General features: G+C 39.7%; 1 protein-coding gene across 2 annotated transcripts in view; it reads left to right on the forward strand.

Moving 5' to 3' along the window:
• SLAIN2 (SLAIN motif family member 2) overlaps window positions 1-18,111 on the forward strand; it is a 61,082-nt gene extending 42,971 nt beyond the window's left edge. For both annotated transcript variants that reach the window (XM_054029867.1, XM_054029868.1), the window contains 2 exons: window positions 13,050-13,371; window positions 15,268-18,111. In XM_054029867.1, coding sequence (XP_053885842.1) covers window positions 13,050-13,371; window positions 15,268-15,334 — 389 coding nt within the window. In that variant the 3' untranslated portion in view covers window positions 15,335-18,111. The remainder of the gene's footprint in view (window positions 1-13,049; window positions 13,372-15,267) is intronic.
• Window positions 18,112-18,395: the final 284 nt, after the last annotated feature.

Here is an 18,395-nt window from a genome sequence, read left to right on the forward strand (position 1 = left end):
CCTCATCTTTCCCAGATGAGTCTGTAATGCCTCCCCCTCCATCACTAGGTGATGATTTTAAGAACTTTCAGGATCTTACCAAGAGAATGGCAGATGAGCTGCAAATTCCCCTGTAGGAGATAACCGACATGCATCACAAGCTGATGGATATTCTCCATACTGTCTCCTTGTCCAAAGTTGCCCTCCCAATTAATGAGGTGATTCTAGATCCTGCCAAAGTCATCTGGCCAGACACCAGCCTCCATCGCATCAACCTGCAAGAGAGCCAACAAGAAGTACTACATACCTCCCCAAAAGGCAAGCTTTGTTTCAACATCCACAACCCAACTCGATTGTAGTAGATGCGGTTAATGCACACAGCAAACATCATCATGCCAAGTCGACCCCATTCAATTGGGATTGGAAGAAGCTAGATCTCTTTGGGAGGAAGGCGTATTCGTTGGTGACATTGCAGCTTAGAGTCACAAACTACCAAGCTGTCAGGACCAAATATGGTTTTATTAATGATGGAAAACGCAATGAGTTTGTGGAACATCTGTCAGAGGCACAAAAGGAGCAGTTTCAGGCCCTTGTCAGAGAGGGCCGTTTAGTAGCTAGAACTGTGATAAAGATACTGGACGTGGCCGATACAGCAGCCCGCTTGGTCTCTAAGGCGGTGATAATAAGGTTGTCTTCCTGGTTACACCTTTCAGGGTTGCCCAAAGAGCTGCAATCAATGGTGGAAGATCTCCCATTTGAAGGGCCCAAGCTCTTGGCGGACAGACAGACTCCACTCTCCACACCCTGAAGGATTCCTGGGCCACATTACACTCCCTGAGAACCTACACTGCGGGACAAAAGAGAAGATACAGCTCTCAAGTACATCACAGGTCACAACCTCTTCAGTACCACCCTCACAGTGCTATTTTGAATTGTAGCGCAAAAGGCCCAGAATACAAAAGTGGAAGCAGTCAGCACCCCAATCAGTGTCCCTTCACCTCTTCTCTGCTGAGCACTTTTGACAGTTTGGTTGAGGGTCCAAACAGTTATTCCTTGCAGTATCAGCTGCTTTCTATGCACCTGTCACATCCCTTCAGAAGTCTCTTGGCCCTCTTTCACAACAGTTGGAAGAATATCACCTCCGACAGATGGGTCTTGGAGATTATTTTGAAGGGTTACGCCATTCAATTCACATTCCTCCCTCACTCCCACCTCCCTTCCCAGTCCCTCTTCAGGGACCCTTTGTGACAGGTTGGGTTACAGAAACCCCCTTGGGACTGTCACCTGATGTCACCTGAGACTACAGCAATAGATAGCCTCGAGACAGACCATGAGGGCGGGACAGTGCATGTGCGGGCTGAACTGCTACCTAAAATCTCTGTTTAGAAGTGCAGGGGCACAGATACACCTAGAGTGGAGCACCCATAGGGAGAGACATCTCGAAGAACCATCGTTATTGCACAAAATGAGTAACTTCCTCATCCCAGAATGTCACTTATTTTAATAACTGTTTAGGAAGTTTTAACAGATGTATAAATCATTGTCATGTAAATATCAGAACAGAGCAATCATTACAACAGTGAGCTTATTTGTTGTTTCTCTAAACATTTACTAACAGTAAAACACTTTTTATCACTTTTCTGATTTTCTGTACTTCAAAGGTCTTAAAAGGACAATCTGTTCTGGAAATATTTTTACTGCTACTGGTATTTCAAAGTGCATAACACAACTGTAATATCTCTTTGTGCAAGGATGATCTCAGTGCGTTATACAGAATAAAACCAACACCCCTGTGAAATAGCCAAGAAATTGTATTTAACAGTTAAACTGAAGTAGTTTATACAACTTATTCAAGATCACATAGCAAGCCAGTGATAGCCAGAACCCAGATTCCTGACTGTTCCTATTCTAACCAGGTGACCACACTCTGTTCTTTCATACTGATCAGAATCTCTTCACATCAAATTCTTATGATATGTTGATCTTTGCCTCTATGGACTAGATTCAATTTTCTGGAGTGTATATAACACTGAGTGTCTTTCATCTGACTTCAGCATGACTTAGACAATTTTACCCTCACAATATCCCAGTGAGATAGGCAATTATCCCCATTTTACAGAAGGAGAAACTGAATCCCAAACTAAATGACTTATCTAATGTCATACAAAAAGTCTGTGGCAGAACGGGAATTAAAAGCATGTCTCCTTACGCCCAGACTGGAGTGGCTTCATCCTTGTGCTGTAGCTAGAATTTCTAATCATATCTTTTTAAAGGAATGAAGTTACTTATATGTAAGTAGAGTTCTCAAACACTTTCTCATTTTGTTTAATTCAACTGCTTGTGTTAGTGGTGTGTGTGTATATATAGCACTTGAATTGTATATGCCCCACCATTGTACAACAAGCAAGTCTTATTAATTAATCCACGAGTTTACTCCTTTGTTCTTCTGTCTTCAGGGAACTCTGCTTACAGGTAAGTCTCCTTTCTAATCTAAAGATGCCAAATGGACTTTTATTAAATATTGTTCAAAAGTGTTCTCTAGGCAAAGTACTTTTGCTACATAGAACAGAACTATTAGGCCATCTGCCAATAATTATGTCATGCTGGCTGTGGTTTGGAGTTAATCAAAGAATGAATGATTTAAACAAAGTACTTTGCCTTGTTAAGAACCTTTGCTCTCAAAACAAATACAACTGTTAAAAATAAGTGGACAGTGTGGTGCTGTGGTGACTGAAGTATTTTATGAATTCATAGCTCTGACTGGAACCCTATTCATAATATTGTAGTTCAGAAGAAAACTGACTTTGGGGAATTGGGATGTTTACATTATTTTATTGGCTACATATCTCTACTGGAAACTTGCAAACGATCTCTAATTATGTCATATTCTTAAGAATGTTACTACTTTACAAGTCCCATATTTTGCCTAGAAACCCTCTTCCCTTTGTGCCTGCAGGAGAGTATCTCAAACATCATAACAGACCAAAACTAAAGGCCATTTAGTGTGATGTAAGAGCAATGATCCTTGGCTGGTTTAAAACCGTGTAGTCAAGGTGGTGACTGTGATGTCATATACATGTTCTACACCTAGATGAGATCTATCAAAGATTGTAGGAAAGTTTTATGTTTAAACTATTGCATGACTTAGACCTTTTGCAATTTCAGTAACACCCTTAAGTTACTAGCAGTATTTCATCTTTAAAAACATAAGAATGGCCGTACTGGGTCAGACCAAAGGTCCATCTAGCCCAGTATCCTGTCTACTGACAGTGGCCAATGCCAGGAGCCACAGAGGGAGTGAACCTAACAGGTAATGATCAAGTGATCTCTCTCCTGCCATCCATCTCCACCCTCTGACAAACAGAGTCTAAGGACACCATTCCTTATCCATCGTGGCTAATAGCCACTAATGGACTTAACCTCCATGAATTTATCCAGTTCTCTTTTAAACGCTGTTATAGTCCTAGCCTTCACAACCTCCTCAGGTAAGGCGTTCCACACGTTGACTGTGCGCTGTGTGAAGAAGAACTTCCTTTTATTTGTTTTAAACCTGCTGCCTATTAATGTCATTTGGTGACCACTAGTTCTTGTATTATAGGAATAAGTAAATAACTTTTCTTTATCTACTTTCTCCATATCACTCATGATTTTATATACCTCTCATATCCCCCCTTAGTCTCCTCTTTTCCAAGCTGAAAAGTCCTAGCCTCTTTAATCTCTCCTCATATGGGACCCTCTCCAAACCCCTAATCATTTTAGTTGCCCTTCTCTGAACCTTTTCTAGTGCCAGTATATCTTTTTTGAGATGAAGAGACCATATCTGTACGCGGTATTCAAGATGTGGGCGTACCATCGATTTATATAAGGGCAATAATATATTCTCCGTCTTATTCTCTATCCCCTTTTTAATGATTCCTAACATCCTGTTTGCTTTTTTGACTGCCGTTGCACACTGCATGGACGTCTTCAGAGAACTATCCACTATGACTCCAAGATCTTTTTCCTGATTTGTTGTAGCTAAATTAGCCCCCATCATATTGTATATAGAGTTGGAGTTATTTTTTCCAATGTGCATTACTTTACATTTATCTGCATTAAATTTCATTTGCCATTTTGTTGCCCAATCACTTAGTTTTGTGAGATCTTTTTGTAGTTCTTCACAGTCTGCTTTGGTCTTAACTATCTTGAGCAGTTTAGTATCATCTGCAAACTTAGTCACCTCACTTTTTACCCCTTGCTCCAGATCATTTATGAATAAGTTGAATAGGATTGGTCCTAGGACAGACCCTTAGGGAACACCACTAGTTACCCCTCTCCATTCTGAGAATTTACCATTAATTCCTACCCTTCGTTCCCTGTCTTTTAACCAGTTCTCAATCCATGAAAGGACCTTCCCTTTTATCCCATGAAAACTTAATTTACGTAAGAGCCTTTGGTGAGGAACCTTGTCAAAGGCTTTCTGGAAATCTTAAGTACACTATGTCCACTGGATCCCCCTTGTCCACATGTTTGTTGACCTCTTCAAAGAACTCTAATAGATTAGTAAGACATGATTTCCCTTTAGAGAAACAATGTTGACTTTTGCCCAACAATTTATGTTCTTCTATGTGTCTGACAATTTTATTCTTTACTTTTGTTTCGACTAATTTGCCCAGTACCGACGTTAGACTTACCGGTCTGTAATTGCCAGGATCACCTCTAGAGCCCTTTTTAAATATTGGCGTTACATTAGCTATCTTCCAGTCGTTGGGTACAGAAGCCGATTTAAAGGACAGGTTACAAACCCTAGTTAATAGTTCCGCAATTTCACATTCGAGTTCTTTCAGAACTTTTGGGTGAATGCCATCTGGTCCTGGTGACTTCTTAATGTTAAGTTTATCAATTAATTCCAAAACCTCCTCTTGTGACACTTCAATCTGTGACAGTTCCTCAGATTTGTCACCTACAAAAGCCAGCTCAGGTTTGGGAATCTCCCTAACATCCTCAGCCATGAAGACTGAAGCAAAGAATTCATTTAGTTTCTCTGCAATGACTTTATCATCTTTAAGCGCTCTTTTTCTATCTCTATCATCGAGGGGCCCCACTGGTTGTTTAGCAGGCTTCCTGCTTCTGATGTACTTAAAAAACATTTTATTACCTTTTGAGTTTTTGGCTAGCAGTTCTTCAAACTCCTCTTTGGCTTTTCTTATTACATTTTTACACTTAATTTGGCAGTGTTTATGTTCCTTTCTATTTACCTTGCTAGGATTTGACTTCCACTTTTTAAAGGAAGTCTTTTTATCGCTCACTGCTTCTTTTACATGGTTAAGCCACGGTGGCTCTTTTTTAGTTTTTTTTACCGTGTTTCTTAATTTGGGGTATACATTTAAGTTGGGCCTCTATTATGGCGTCTTTAAAAAGCGCCCATGCAGCTTGCAGGGATTTCCCTTTAGTCATTGTACCTTTTAATTTCTGTTTAACTAACCCCCTCATTTTTGCATAGTTCCCCTTTTTGAAATTAAATGCCACAGTGTTGGGCTGTTGAGATGTTCTTCCCACAACAGGGATGTTAAATGTTGTTATATTATGGTCACTATTTCCAAGCGGTCCTGTTGTTATTACCTCTTGGACCAGCTCCTGCGCTCCACTCCGGACTAAATCTAGAGTTGCCTCTCCCCTTGTGGGTTCCCGTACCAGCTGCTCCATGAAGCAGTCATTTAAAGTATCGAGAAATTTTGTCTCTGCATTTCGTCCTGACGTGACATGTACCCAGTCAATATGGGGATAATTGAAATCCCCCAATATTATTGAGTTCTTAATTTTAATAGCCTAATTTCCCTTAGCATTTCATCGTCACTATCACTGTCCTGGTCAGGTGGTCGCTAATAGATCCCTAATGTTATATTCTTATTAGAGCATGAAATTACTATCCATAGAGATTCTGTGGAACATGTGGATTCACTTAGGATTTTTACTTCATTTGATTCTACATTTTCTTTCACATATAGTGCCACTCCTTCCCCCCCCCCCCCCCCCCCCCCCCCCCCCCGCACGACCTGTTCTATCCTTCCGATATATTTTGTACCCCGGAATGATTGTGTCCCATTGATTGTCGTCAGTCCACCAGGTTTCTGTGATGTCTATTATATCAATATCCTTCTTTATCACGAGGCACTTTAGTTCACCCATCTTATTATTTAGACTTCTAACATTTGTGTATAAGCACTTTTAAATACTTGTCACTGTTTTTATTCGTTAAAGCCTAATCCTCCAGATTTGTGCCCCTCCTTGGGTCCATGTAGAATGTTGCTGCTAAAATAATCTTCCTGTCAACTCATTCTGTCCACAGCATACTTTTTTTTTTCCTTTGAATCCCCCTTCTGGCTTCTTCTTCTCCACTGATCAGTTATAATCTGTTCCTTGCCTTTAAGGCTGTACATGATGTAGCCCCTTCTCTGTTTATCTGCTCTTGTAGCTTATTGCATTGTCCATATCTAATTATTCTAGCCTCCACCACTTGTTTGTCAACTTCTTGCATAAGCAGCTTCATGCTTTATTCCAAGGGTGGGCAAACTATGGCCTGCGGGCCACATTCTGCCTGTGGGACCGTCCTGCCCGGCCCCCGAGCTCCTGGCCCGGGAGGCTCGCCCCTGGCCTCTCCCCTGCTGTCCCCCTTCCCCCGCAGCCTCAGCTCGCTCGCTCTGCCGCCGGCGCAATGCTCTGGGCAGCGGGGCTGTGAGCTCCTGGGGCAGTGCAGCTGCAGAGCCCGGCCTTACCCGGTGCTCCAGGCAGCATGGTAAGGGAGCACGGAGCAGCGGGGGTTGGATAGAGGGCATGGGAGTTTGGGGTGGTGGTCAGGGGCGGGAGTGTGGATGGGGGCGGGGTGGTCGGGGGGGGAATAGGGGGTTGAATGGGGGCAGGGGTACCAGGGGGGGCAGTCAGTAAGGAGGGGGCAGCAGGGGGCAGTCAAGGAAATGGAAACTAGGACAGATTACAAAGGATGAATATAGGCAAACAACACAGGAATGCAGGGGCAAGATTAGAAAGGCAAAGGCACAAAATGAGCTCAAACTAGCTACGGGAATAAAAGGAAACAAGAAGACTTTTTATCAATATATTAGAAGCAAGAGGAAGACCAAAGACAGGGTAGGCCCACTGCTTAGTGAAGAGGGAGAAACAGTAACAGGAAACTTGGAAATGGCAGAGATGCTTAATGACTTCTTTGTTTCGGTCTTCACCGAGAAGTCTGAAGGAATGCCTAACATAGTGAATACTATTGGGAAGGGGGTAGGTTTAGCGGATAAAATAAAAAAAGAACAAGTTAAAAATCACTTAGAAAAGTTAGATGCCTGCAAGTCACCCGGGCCTGATGAAATGCATCCTAGAATACTCAAGGAGCTAATAGAGGAGGTATCTGAGCCTCTAGCTATTATCTTTGGAAAGTCATGGGAGACGGGAGAGATTCCAGAAGACTGGAAAAGGGCAAATATAGTGCCCATCTATAAAAAGGGAAATAAAAACAACCCAGGTAACTACAGACCAGTTAGTTTAACTTCTGTGCCAGGGAAGATAATGGAGCAAGTAATTAAGGAAATCATCTGCCAACACTTGGAAGGTGGTAAGGTGATAGGGAATAGCCAGCATGGATTTGTGAAGAACAAATCATGTCAAACCAATCTGATAGCTTTCTTTGATAGGATAACGAGCCTTGTGGATAAGGGTGAAGCGGTGGATGTGGTATATCTAGACTTTAGTAAGGCATTTGATACGGTCTCGCATGATATTCTTATCGATAAACTAGGCAAATACAAATTAGATGGGGCTACTATAAGGTGGGTGCATAACTGGCTGGATAACCGTACTCAGAGAGTTGTTATTAATGGTTCCCAATCCTGCTGGAAAGGCGTAACGAGTGGGGTACCGCAGGGGTCTGTTTTGGGACCGGCTCTGTTCAATATCTTCATCAACGACTTAGATATTGGCATAGAAAGTACGCTTATTAAGTTTGCGGATGATACCAAACTGGGAGGGATTGCAACTGCTTTGGAGGACAGGGTCATAATTCAAAATGATCTGGACAAATTGGAGAAATGGTCTGAGTTAAACAGGATGAAGTTTAACAAAGACAAATGCAAAGTGCTCCACTTAGGAAGGAAAAATCAATTTCACACATACAGAATGGGAAAAGACTGTCTAGGAAGGAGTACGGCAGAAAGGGATCTAGGGGTTATAGTGGACCACAAGCTAAATATGAGTCAACAGTGTGATGCTGTTGCAAAAAAAGCAAACATGATTCTGGGATGCATTAACAGGTGTGTTGTGAGCAAGACACGAGAAGTCATTCTTCCGCTCTACTCTGCTCTGGTTAGGCCTCAGCTGGAGTATTGTGTCCAGTTCTGGGCGCCGCATTTTAAAAAAGATGTGGAGAAATTGGAAAGGGTCCAGAGAAGAGCAACAAGAATGATTAAAGGTCTTGAGAACATGACCTATGAAGGAAGGCTGAAAGAACTGGGTTTGTTTAGTTTGGAAAAGAGAAGACTGAGAGGGGACATGATAGCAGTTTTCAGGTATCTAAAAGGGTGTCATAAGGAGGAGGGAGAGAACTTGTTCACCTTAGCCTCTAAGGATAGAACCAGAAACAATGGGTTTAAACTGCAGCAAGGGAGGTCTAGGTTGGACATTAGGAAAAAGTTCCTAACTGTCAGGGTGGTTAAACACTGGAACAAATTGCCTAGGGAGGTTGTGGAATCTCCGTCTCTGGAGATATTTAAGAGTAGGTTAGATAAATGTCTATTAGGGATGGTCTAGGCAGTATTTGGTCCTGCCATGCGGGCAGGGGACTGGACTCGATGACCTCTCGAGGTCCCTTCCAGTCCTATAATCTATGAATCTATGAAAGGTCAGGGGTTCCAGGGGCAGTCAGGGGACAGGGAGAAGGGGTGGTTAAACACTGGAATAAACTGCCTAGGGAGATTGTAGAATCTCCATTTCTGGAGCTATTTAAGAGCAGGTTAGATGGTCTAAACAGTATTTGGTCCTGCCATGAGGGAAGGGGACTGGACTCAATGACCTCTCGAGGTCCCTTCCAGCCCTAGAATCTATGAATGGGGGAGGGGTCCTGGGGGGGACCATCAGGAATGAGAGGAGAGGTTGGATGGGGCGGCAAGGGTCCATGGGCAGTTAATAGGATAGGGAGCGGAGGAGTGTGGATGGGGCAGGGGACCCGGGAGGGTGGGGGCAGATAGGAGGTGGGGGCCGGGCCACAACCCCCTCCCCTAACCGGCCCTCCATACAATTTCCAAAACCTGATGCAGCCCTCAGCCCAAAAAGTTTGCCCACCCTTGCTTTATTCCCTGCTATCCCTTCCTGATCAAGAGAGCCACTATTTGCTGCTTCAGATCCCTCCTCAAGACCCACTTCTGCTATGTCTATGGAAAATGGCCAGTCTGGAGGCCAGTGGAAATATGGAGATCATATTTTTGTGTGCCTTTAATACTGTATTAAATATAGGTTTCAGGGTAGCAGCCGTGTTAGTCTGTATCCTCAAAAAGAACAGGAGTACTTGTGGCACCTTAGAGACTAACGAATTTATTAGAGCATAAGCTTTCGTGGGCTACAACCCACTTCTTCGGATGCATATAGAGTGAAACATATATTGAGGAGATATATATACACACATACAGAGAGCATGAACAGGTGGGAGTTGTCTTACCAACTCTGAGAGGCCAATTAAGTAAGAGAAAAAAAACTTTTGAAGTGATAATCAAGATAGCTCAGTACAGACAGTTTGATAAGAAGCAAGTGTGAGAATACTTACAAGGGGAGATAGATTCAATGTTTGTAATGGCTCAGCCATTCCCAGTCCTTATTTAATCCTGAGTTGATTGTGTCTAGTTTGCATATCAATTCCAGCTCAGCAGTCTCTCGTTGGAGTCTGTTTTTGAAGTTTCTGTTTTAAGATAGCCACCCGCAGGTCTGTCATCCGAAGAAGTGGGTTGTAGCCCACGAAAGCTTATGCTCTAATAAATTTGTTAGTCTCTAAGGTGCCACAATTACTCCTGTATTAAATATAGTTCATAAACAGCAACTTGCAACCTACTAATTGTGTATCTAACGAATTTGCAACCCTATGCCCCTATTTTTATTCTAGTCGTTCCCTCACTCTGCTTTACCTTCTTTGTTTGAATTGTCAAGTATTGCCTTAAAGAGAGATTAATAAACTCTGTAGGGTAGGAACTATCTCCTTCAAGTTTGTACTGCATCTATCACAATGGGGAGCCAACCATGATTGTGACCTCCAGCAGATACAAATGATGACAAATTGGTATGGTATATTCACTTGTTGAACACCAAATTCACGATAGCTATAGTCATTTGTTGAACACTAATTTTACTATTGTATTTTTCTGAATAAATTTAATCTAATTTCCTGTGTCTACCTTATCACTGAATCCACCTTAAAAAGGTGATAAGCTAGTTTTAAGGCTAGTGGAATTCTATCAAGATCTCAAGGAAATAATTTGGTTCAAATATTCTGTTTTACTTTTTTTAACAATATTAAGGCTAAATAAATAAGACTGTTCTATTAATGGCTTTTAATATTTTATTTGGAGAATAAAGTTTAAGATGTATTGTACTGGTGGCACACTAATGCACTACTAAGAATGATTTACATGCATCAATGACACTGGTAATTTAAATATTCTTTAGTTAGTATCTTTCTATAGATAAGACAGATGACAAAAAAATATTGCTAAATGTCTAAAATGTCAGCAACATACTATTTAGTGTCATACGATGCACAAGGGAACTCCTGTTAGGGTAACTCCCATTATACTAGAAGTTTCAGGGAGAATACTCCCTTTTAACACACATCAGAAAAGCAAGTTAACAGATGTTAATACTGTCTACACTACAGCTATGCTGGCATAGCCCCTTAGTATAGGCTACTGACAGAAGGAACACCACCTCCCAACTTTGTTAGCTATGTTGACAGAAGCACTCTTCTGCTGGCATAGCTGTTCCTCCACTGGAGGTTTTGTCAGTCTGGGTTTGGGTGTTTTCATACCCTTCACTAACGTTACTATGAGAACATGAGTTTAAGTTTAGACCAAGCCACTGTGTGTAAACTTTATGAAGCTTCTTGAACACCAAGAGAAATAAGGCATAAAAGTATTGCATGTCTAAATGGTTAAGTGAAACAAACTGCAAATGGGACTTCCTTGGGCTTGAAGATTTTCCCAGGAAAAGTTTGATAAATATCTTGTTGGGAGGAAGGCTGTTAATCATAGTTTTCTATCTGTATTTTAACTAAATGCTCTAGTATATTCACTTTTAGGCTCATGTTCTTATGTTTATGGTAGCTCAGACTTTAACATTATCAAATCATTATGCTTGGTCTTAGTCTGTGATTAACGGACTGAGTTAAGAGGCGAGGCTTAAGAGTAACCTTTAGGATCCTTGGATTTTTTTCTTAGCAAAGTCTCATTGCATCAAAATCAGTATACAGAATTAGAAATGCAGGTGTAACTAACCTTCAGCGATAGTACAGCAACCTGGTGTCTTCAGAACTTCCATTTAGCAATGTGCCTTTTTAAAACTTTCTCACTGAGGAGTGCAACTCTTCCATTTATACGAATCTGAAGCAACTGTGAGTTGTCCTAAATTTATTCTTGACAGATGCTTCTATTTCAAATATTGTTTTGAACAGAATACTCTTGCAAAAGTAACCTAACATAGGTACAAAATCTTTCTTGGCATTTACCATGATTGATATAGAGAACAGTCTTGTTCATGAATCCAAAATATAAACTGTTAACGCAAGGTGAATGGAGTTACAGGCCTGGGATGTCAAGATCTTTAAGTACTACACTTAGGAAGGAAAAATCAAATGCACAAATAAAGAATTTAAATAACTCACTAGGCAGCAGTACTGCAGAAAAGGATAGTGGATCACAAATTGAATGAGTCAACAGTATGATGTTCCCCCTCCCCCCAAAGTGTCATTCTGGACTGTATTAACAAAAGTGTCATTTGTAAGACACAAGTGATAATTGTTCTGCTTTACTTGGCACTCTGTCCACTTTTGGGCACCATACTTTAAGAAAGATGTGAACTAATTGGAGGAGAATCCAGAGGACAGCAACAAAAATTGAGGTTTGGAAAACCTAACCGATGAGGACAGCTTGAAAGAATTGGTCATATTTAGTCTAAAGAAGAGAAGACTGAGGGAGGACAAGTCTTCAAATATGTTCTCCATGCCAAATGAAGGAAGAAGTATTAATTGGCTTAGGTTGCAAGAAGGAAAATGTAGGGTTGGATATTAGAAAAAATTCTCTAAGTATAAGGATAGTAAAGCACTGGAACAGTTACCTGGGGAAGGTTTGGAATGCCCATCCTTCTAGCATTTTAAGAACAGGTTAGACAAGCATCTGTCATGGATGGTCTATATCTACTTAATGCTGCCTCAGCATGAGGAGATGAACTAGATCCAGGGGTTCTCAACCTTTTTTTCTTTCTGATTCCCCCCCCAACGTGCTATAAAAATTCCATGACCTGTCTGTGCCATGACAACTGTTTTTCTCCATATAAAAGCCAGGGCCAGCGTAAAGGGATAGCAAGCAGGACAATTGCCCGGCGTCCCAGGACACAGGGGGACTTGTGAAGCTAAGTTGCTCAGGCTTCAGCCTCAGGTGGTGGGGCTTTGGCTTTCTGCCCTGGGCCCCAGCAAGTCTAATGCCGGCCCTGCTTGGTGGACCCCCTGAAACTTGCTCGTGGCCCCCCTGTGGGCCCTGGACCCCTGGTTAAGAACCACTGAACTAGATGACCTCTTGAGGCCCTGTCCAAGGCTACATTTCTATAATTCTACAATTTCTAAAAATTGCAGAAATTACTTGATACTAGCAGGTTATCTGACCTCCCCTTCTCCATGCTGTTTTATTGGCTACATTCCAGTACATGTACTATTTTGTTGCATTTACCTTTTCCATGTGAAAATGTTCATTCCCTTTTATTAAACGGTCACTCATAGCCATAACTCAACATTACTTCTAGTGAAAGTGATTGATTATTTTGTGTATGTCATTTTTCAGTACCTTCTCCAAGTAAATTCCGGCCCCCTGCAGCACCATCACCTCTGGCTCTCCGACAGCCACTGAAAGCATTTAGTAACCATGGACCTGGTTCTGCTGCTGCTCCTCCAGAAGCTACACAACTGACACACAGCAGTTCTTCACCAGGACCTCTTGCAGCTCAGAATTCAGGCTCTCCAAGCCCTGCCAGCAGTATCAACAGTACTACTCTTACCAGACCAGCAGGGACAACGGGGGTGAGGAGTGGCTTGCCCAGACCTAGTGCCCCTTCTGCTGGGGGCATACCAGTGCCTCGCAGCAAACTTGCACAGCCTGTTCGCAGGTGAGTAATCTGAGGGGGGATTTTAAGTTCTGTATTCAGAACTAACACTTTCCTTAACACTTCTTTTGTACCTTGTACATTACCACAAAAAACTAGAGTAACTATTAACTTTAAAAAAGAATAGGAACATATAAAGATAACCCAGGCCTACTGTATTAAAATCTGCACAGTCCATTCTCCTGTCAAAATAAATACTTCCTTCCACCCCTGCAAAAAGAGCTTGTATCAGATGTAAAGCTAATAGTATACTTGGATTGTATTATTGAATGTAGTGTAGAACTAAAGTTCTTTAATTTTAAGTGAGTATTTATCCCCACAGACAGACCCACACATTAAAGGTGCATGCACTAGACAATTACTTTAAGAAATGAGTAAAGAAGAAAAAGACAAATTTAAAAGCAGTGTTCAAGTTTAAAAGATAAATCTTTTGGTGCATACTGCTAAACAAAAAATTTTGATTTGTTAAACAATTCACATAAATCATGTGAAATACATTAAGATGTCAATAATGATGCTCATAAAGTAGTTCAGTCCTTATTCACAGTAGAATAAAAAAACAGGTAAGAAGTTCTGTTTACTATTATATAAGTTCAGATGCCAATCTTAGCTAAATGTTTGAATAGAAACAATAATGTGTTCAGAGACTTGTATTCTGTTCCAAGTTATCAACTGTCGAGCCTTAAAAGGAATGGGCAAGCTATGCAGATTTTATTAATACTTGGCTCTTTTATGGAGCCTTTCTTAAATCATCTCAAAGTGCTATACAAACAGCGGAAACCTGAGGTACCAAGAGGAAGTAATTGCCCAAGTTTTCACAAAGGTCAGTGGCAGAATTGGAACAAGAACTGAGATCTCAACTTGTAAGTCCATTGTCCTCCCCAACAGGCCACACTGCCTTAAGTGAAATACTGTAGTGATTTAAAAACGACAAGGAGTCCTTGTGGCACCTTAGAGACTAACAAATTTATTTGGGCATAAGCTTTCGTGGGCTAGAGTTCTTAGTCTCTAAGGTGCCACAAGGACTCCTCGTTGTTTTTGCTGATACAGACTAGCACGGCTACCATTCTGAAACCTGTAGTGATTTAGATATTTAGGAAGAGGAACACATCTCAACTGTTTTTGCTTATTTCTAAAATCTGTCGTCAAGGTGCACAAGTCTCCTCACATACGCGTTAGAAAATAATTTAACTGTAGCTGTCATACTGAAAATACATTTCTGCCACTGGGTACAATGAAAGTGCAGTGTCAGACAGTGTTAGTCTGTCTTTTTTATTTATTTAACAATCTTAAAATGTAATAAAAGGCTGCCTTATTTCTGATTGCAAACTCTTAATACTAGTCTTAGAAGTCTCCTCTTAATGGTTCAATCACTATCGCATAACTGATCTCACTTTACAGCAAGATGTCCTTCCCCATTACCAAATCAAATGTTTATTTTATCTAAACTTTACAATTATTTTAGTGTTTTTATGGCGAGAAGGTGATTTTCTTTTTGAAATTTTGTATTACTGGGCTGAACAAAATGGATGGAGTTGTCCTTTCATCAATAAGGATTTGCCTGCTTTACTGTAAAATAAATGCATGTCATCAGATCGGATTCATAGTTCTGCAATGTGTAGTTTTATGAAGTCCTCTACATTTAACCATTTACATATGACTAAACATTTTATTAAAAACATAAGTTGTCAAAATATAAAATGTTAAACCTTGAACTTAGTATTTATTTTTTTAAGTGCAGTGTAATACAGTGATGCTTCTGAAACAAAATGGTTAAAGCATATAGTTTAGTTTTCAAGAAAAAATAATTTACTTATGTTAAATTCATGTATGTTAATGATTTGCAGCTTGAACAAATTAAGTGCAAACCAAACTGAAATAAATCTCATTTTATTTTAGATCATTACCAGCTCCTAAAAGCTATGGCAACATAAAAGACGAGAGTTGGAAAGATGGCTGCTACTGAACTGCAAAGCTTAAAAATGCAAAGTTCACTGGTTAATGGACACTCCTTCACCAAGCTAAAAGACAGCTTGATATGCAGACTGTTCAGATGTGACTTTCAGGATTTGTAAAATCCCAGACCTCTGTCTTTAATTAGCACAAACTGGCAGAGATTTTAAAGCAGCACTTTAATGACATTTAACATCATATATTTGGTGATCATACAATCTTTTACATGGAATTGCTGTCATTTCTAGGGTTTTTTGTTTTTTTTTCTTGCTTGCTAAAAATTGTATCAATTTGAGCATTTATGACAATGGCCAATGTTTGGACAAAAAAAACCTAACAAATGCCAAAGAAATGCCCATCTTGAAAAACAGCAAGTAAAATAGCAAACTCCAATTGTTCAAAACTTCATATTCAGGCATCTAATTCAGCGGAATGATTCATTGGTAAATATGTACTATTTAAACATTAGCATGTTATCAGAGCCAAAGTTCTGATTGCGGATCACTACAGTGCTAATGAAACACCCACTTAAAACAATTGTAGAAAGTTCTGGTTGGAAAAAGTGGTACATATATCCTTCAGAAAGAATCCAGCAGTTCTCTCTGGAGGTATCCTAGAGTTGGTAAATAATAGTCATGGCATTGTTTTATCATTAAAGGTTTGGGTGTAGCAGACATACACACATTCAGATGGTGTAGGTTGCATCCTTTTTGTTTGTTTGACACATCAATTTTATGTGCTCTTATATTTTGATTGCCAAAAGGGCTTAGTATCAGTTGTACAATCTTTCTAAACCTTATAGTTCCTGGCTCAGGAAAGATGGCCTTTGCTATACTACCACACTTTTAGCACACTGCTAACTATTTAAGGAAACCTTTTTTTATAGCAGGTTTCCTTAAAAAGGAAAGAGCAGCTAGTAGTAACCATTTGTTCTAATATCACACCACAATGCTTATAGCCTGGAACACAATTGTATATGCTAATAGTTAATGAGAAGGAAAGACAACTATGCACTTGTAACATACAAATTGTAAGGAAATGAGTTGTACTGTTGATGCCAAATGATATTCATTTAAGTAATGTTTCATGGTATGAGGAAGTTTTCTGTATCCTACTTTTTACTTTTATCCATTTCTTAGATTGGTTTATTTTAAATTGTAAATATTTTTGCAGATGATATTGCCCATGTTAGTGTTTTAACTATGTACTTTGCCTTACATATCTGTATCTTACCTTGTTTGGTGACAGAGTATGAAATCTGCTACATATGTTTACAAACTATTAAATTCCTCTAGTGGCTCTCAGACTTACCTATTGACATTTACGTTGTTTTCACCTATTCTTATTAGCAATCTTGCTAACATTTTACTCAGTGGAAAAATTCTTTCTTACAATTAACATACAGACTGCTTTTTCTGTTCTATTTTGGAAGATTTGTAATATAAAGGTTTAAAACTAAAAATGTGTTGGGAGAGTCAGTTAAACAGGGAGTACTGTTTTTTGTGTGTAGAATTTTTCAGTACAAGATTTCTGGATGCGTCGTTTGCAGCAATGGCTAACATGATGGTATCTTTTGTACAATGACTGGAGAACACTAAAAGCTTTACGCTGGATTGGATGGTAGGTAGCTTTTAATCCCATTAGTTACCAGCACTTTGAAGTGTAAGTGCATTTTGACTCCCACCACTAAGAGGATAATTGATCCTGGAATTCCAGAGAACTCTGGACTTTTGGACCAGTGTTAACATTACTGGATGAAAAGCCATGCAACACTACTTGAGATGGGAAAAGCCAAATAGAAAGTTTTAGGGACTAGACTGCAACTATGACTACTCAAGCAGCTGCAAGCACAATTTGTATCAATAATGAAAAGACTTCATACCATAGTGACTAAGCTCTCTCAAGTGTGACTGCTCTCTGAAGTCAGGGCATCAAATATACTGTAATTCAGTAGGAAAACTGCAGCAGGGGTTATAAAAGAGCTACCGTGCACTATTCGACCAGTACATGCTACTGATCTAGCCTTCAGTCATTTGCTGGCATAGAAAACGTATTTCAGTTAGTGGTATCTCTGGTAACTACTATAAGAAACAGAAGATTGGATCAAAACTATCCAGCCTCACTAACAAAGCCCAAACATTTGTTTAAAATGTTACAAAGCAATGCTGCAGTCTTCAGTAAAAGAGAAGGGATTTTAATTGGTGATTTTTATTATGAAAATATTGAATTGACTTTTTTTAGTTTTGAAAATCATCTGAATTTTCTGAAGATATTCAGGTTAATTTTTTAAATAAAGGCTGCATCAGAGTATTGTGTACATTATTTATTTTTTTAAATTCCAGCAATTACCTTCATCACTGGTTGAAGGTATGTTGTGCTTAAGTTACATAAGCATCCTTTTATCTGCTGTTCTACTCCCACAGAAATATAGCTAATAATTTCCCGAAGAGAGAAACAATCTGTTTACTAGGAAGCCTTTGTGCAGTACCAGTTTCTCAATATCAGGAAATCCTAGATCTTTCTGTGTTTAGAGATTCAGATATATTGCGGAAGTGTGGAAATACGGATTTGATAAACTAGTGCCTATGATTTACTTATGTTTGATATAGTAGTAAGGGTTTTATGAATGTGGATTATTTTTTGTGCCAACATCGGAATTGTCATATGTATGTAGGCAGAAAGACTTGAATTCTGCTTCCAAAGTTATTTAATTTTTCTGTGTTTGAATGTTTTTGTAAGTGTTAATAAAAGTGTAAAAAATGGAAAAATATAAATATTCTTACCACAAAGCACTTTTCTTGTGGATCATTTTTCTATAAAACCTATTTGTTTGAAAGTTTCAACTCTCTAGAGAGCATTCTAGAAGTGTATGAAGTTGCCAAACTCTGGAAATCAGTTTTTTTAAATTGGGGATTGTTAATAGTTTACTTTCTTAAAAATTAACTTTAGATTTCAGTGGCTCAGTAACTAGTCCTATTGCTTATTGGCTCTCTTAATTAATGTGTTGAGTCTAATTGGTTACATATTTGGCCCCAGTTCTGTTCATCTGTGGTTTTAGTACAGAAGATTGAAAT

This window comes from Malaclemys terrapin, chromosome 5, assembly GCF_027887155.1.
Source record: "Malaclemys terrapin pileata isolate rMalTer1 chromosome 5, rMalTer1.hap1, whole genome shotgun sequence".
Taxonomy (NCBI): domain Eukaryota; kingdom Metazoa; phylum Chordata; order Testudines; family Emydidae; genus Malaclemys; species Malaclemys terrapin.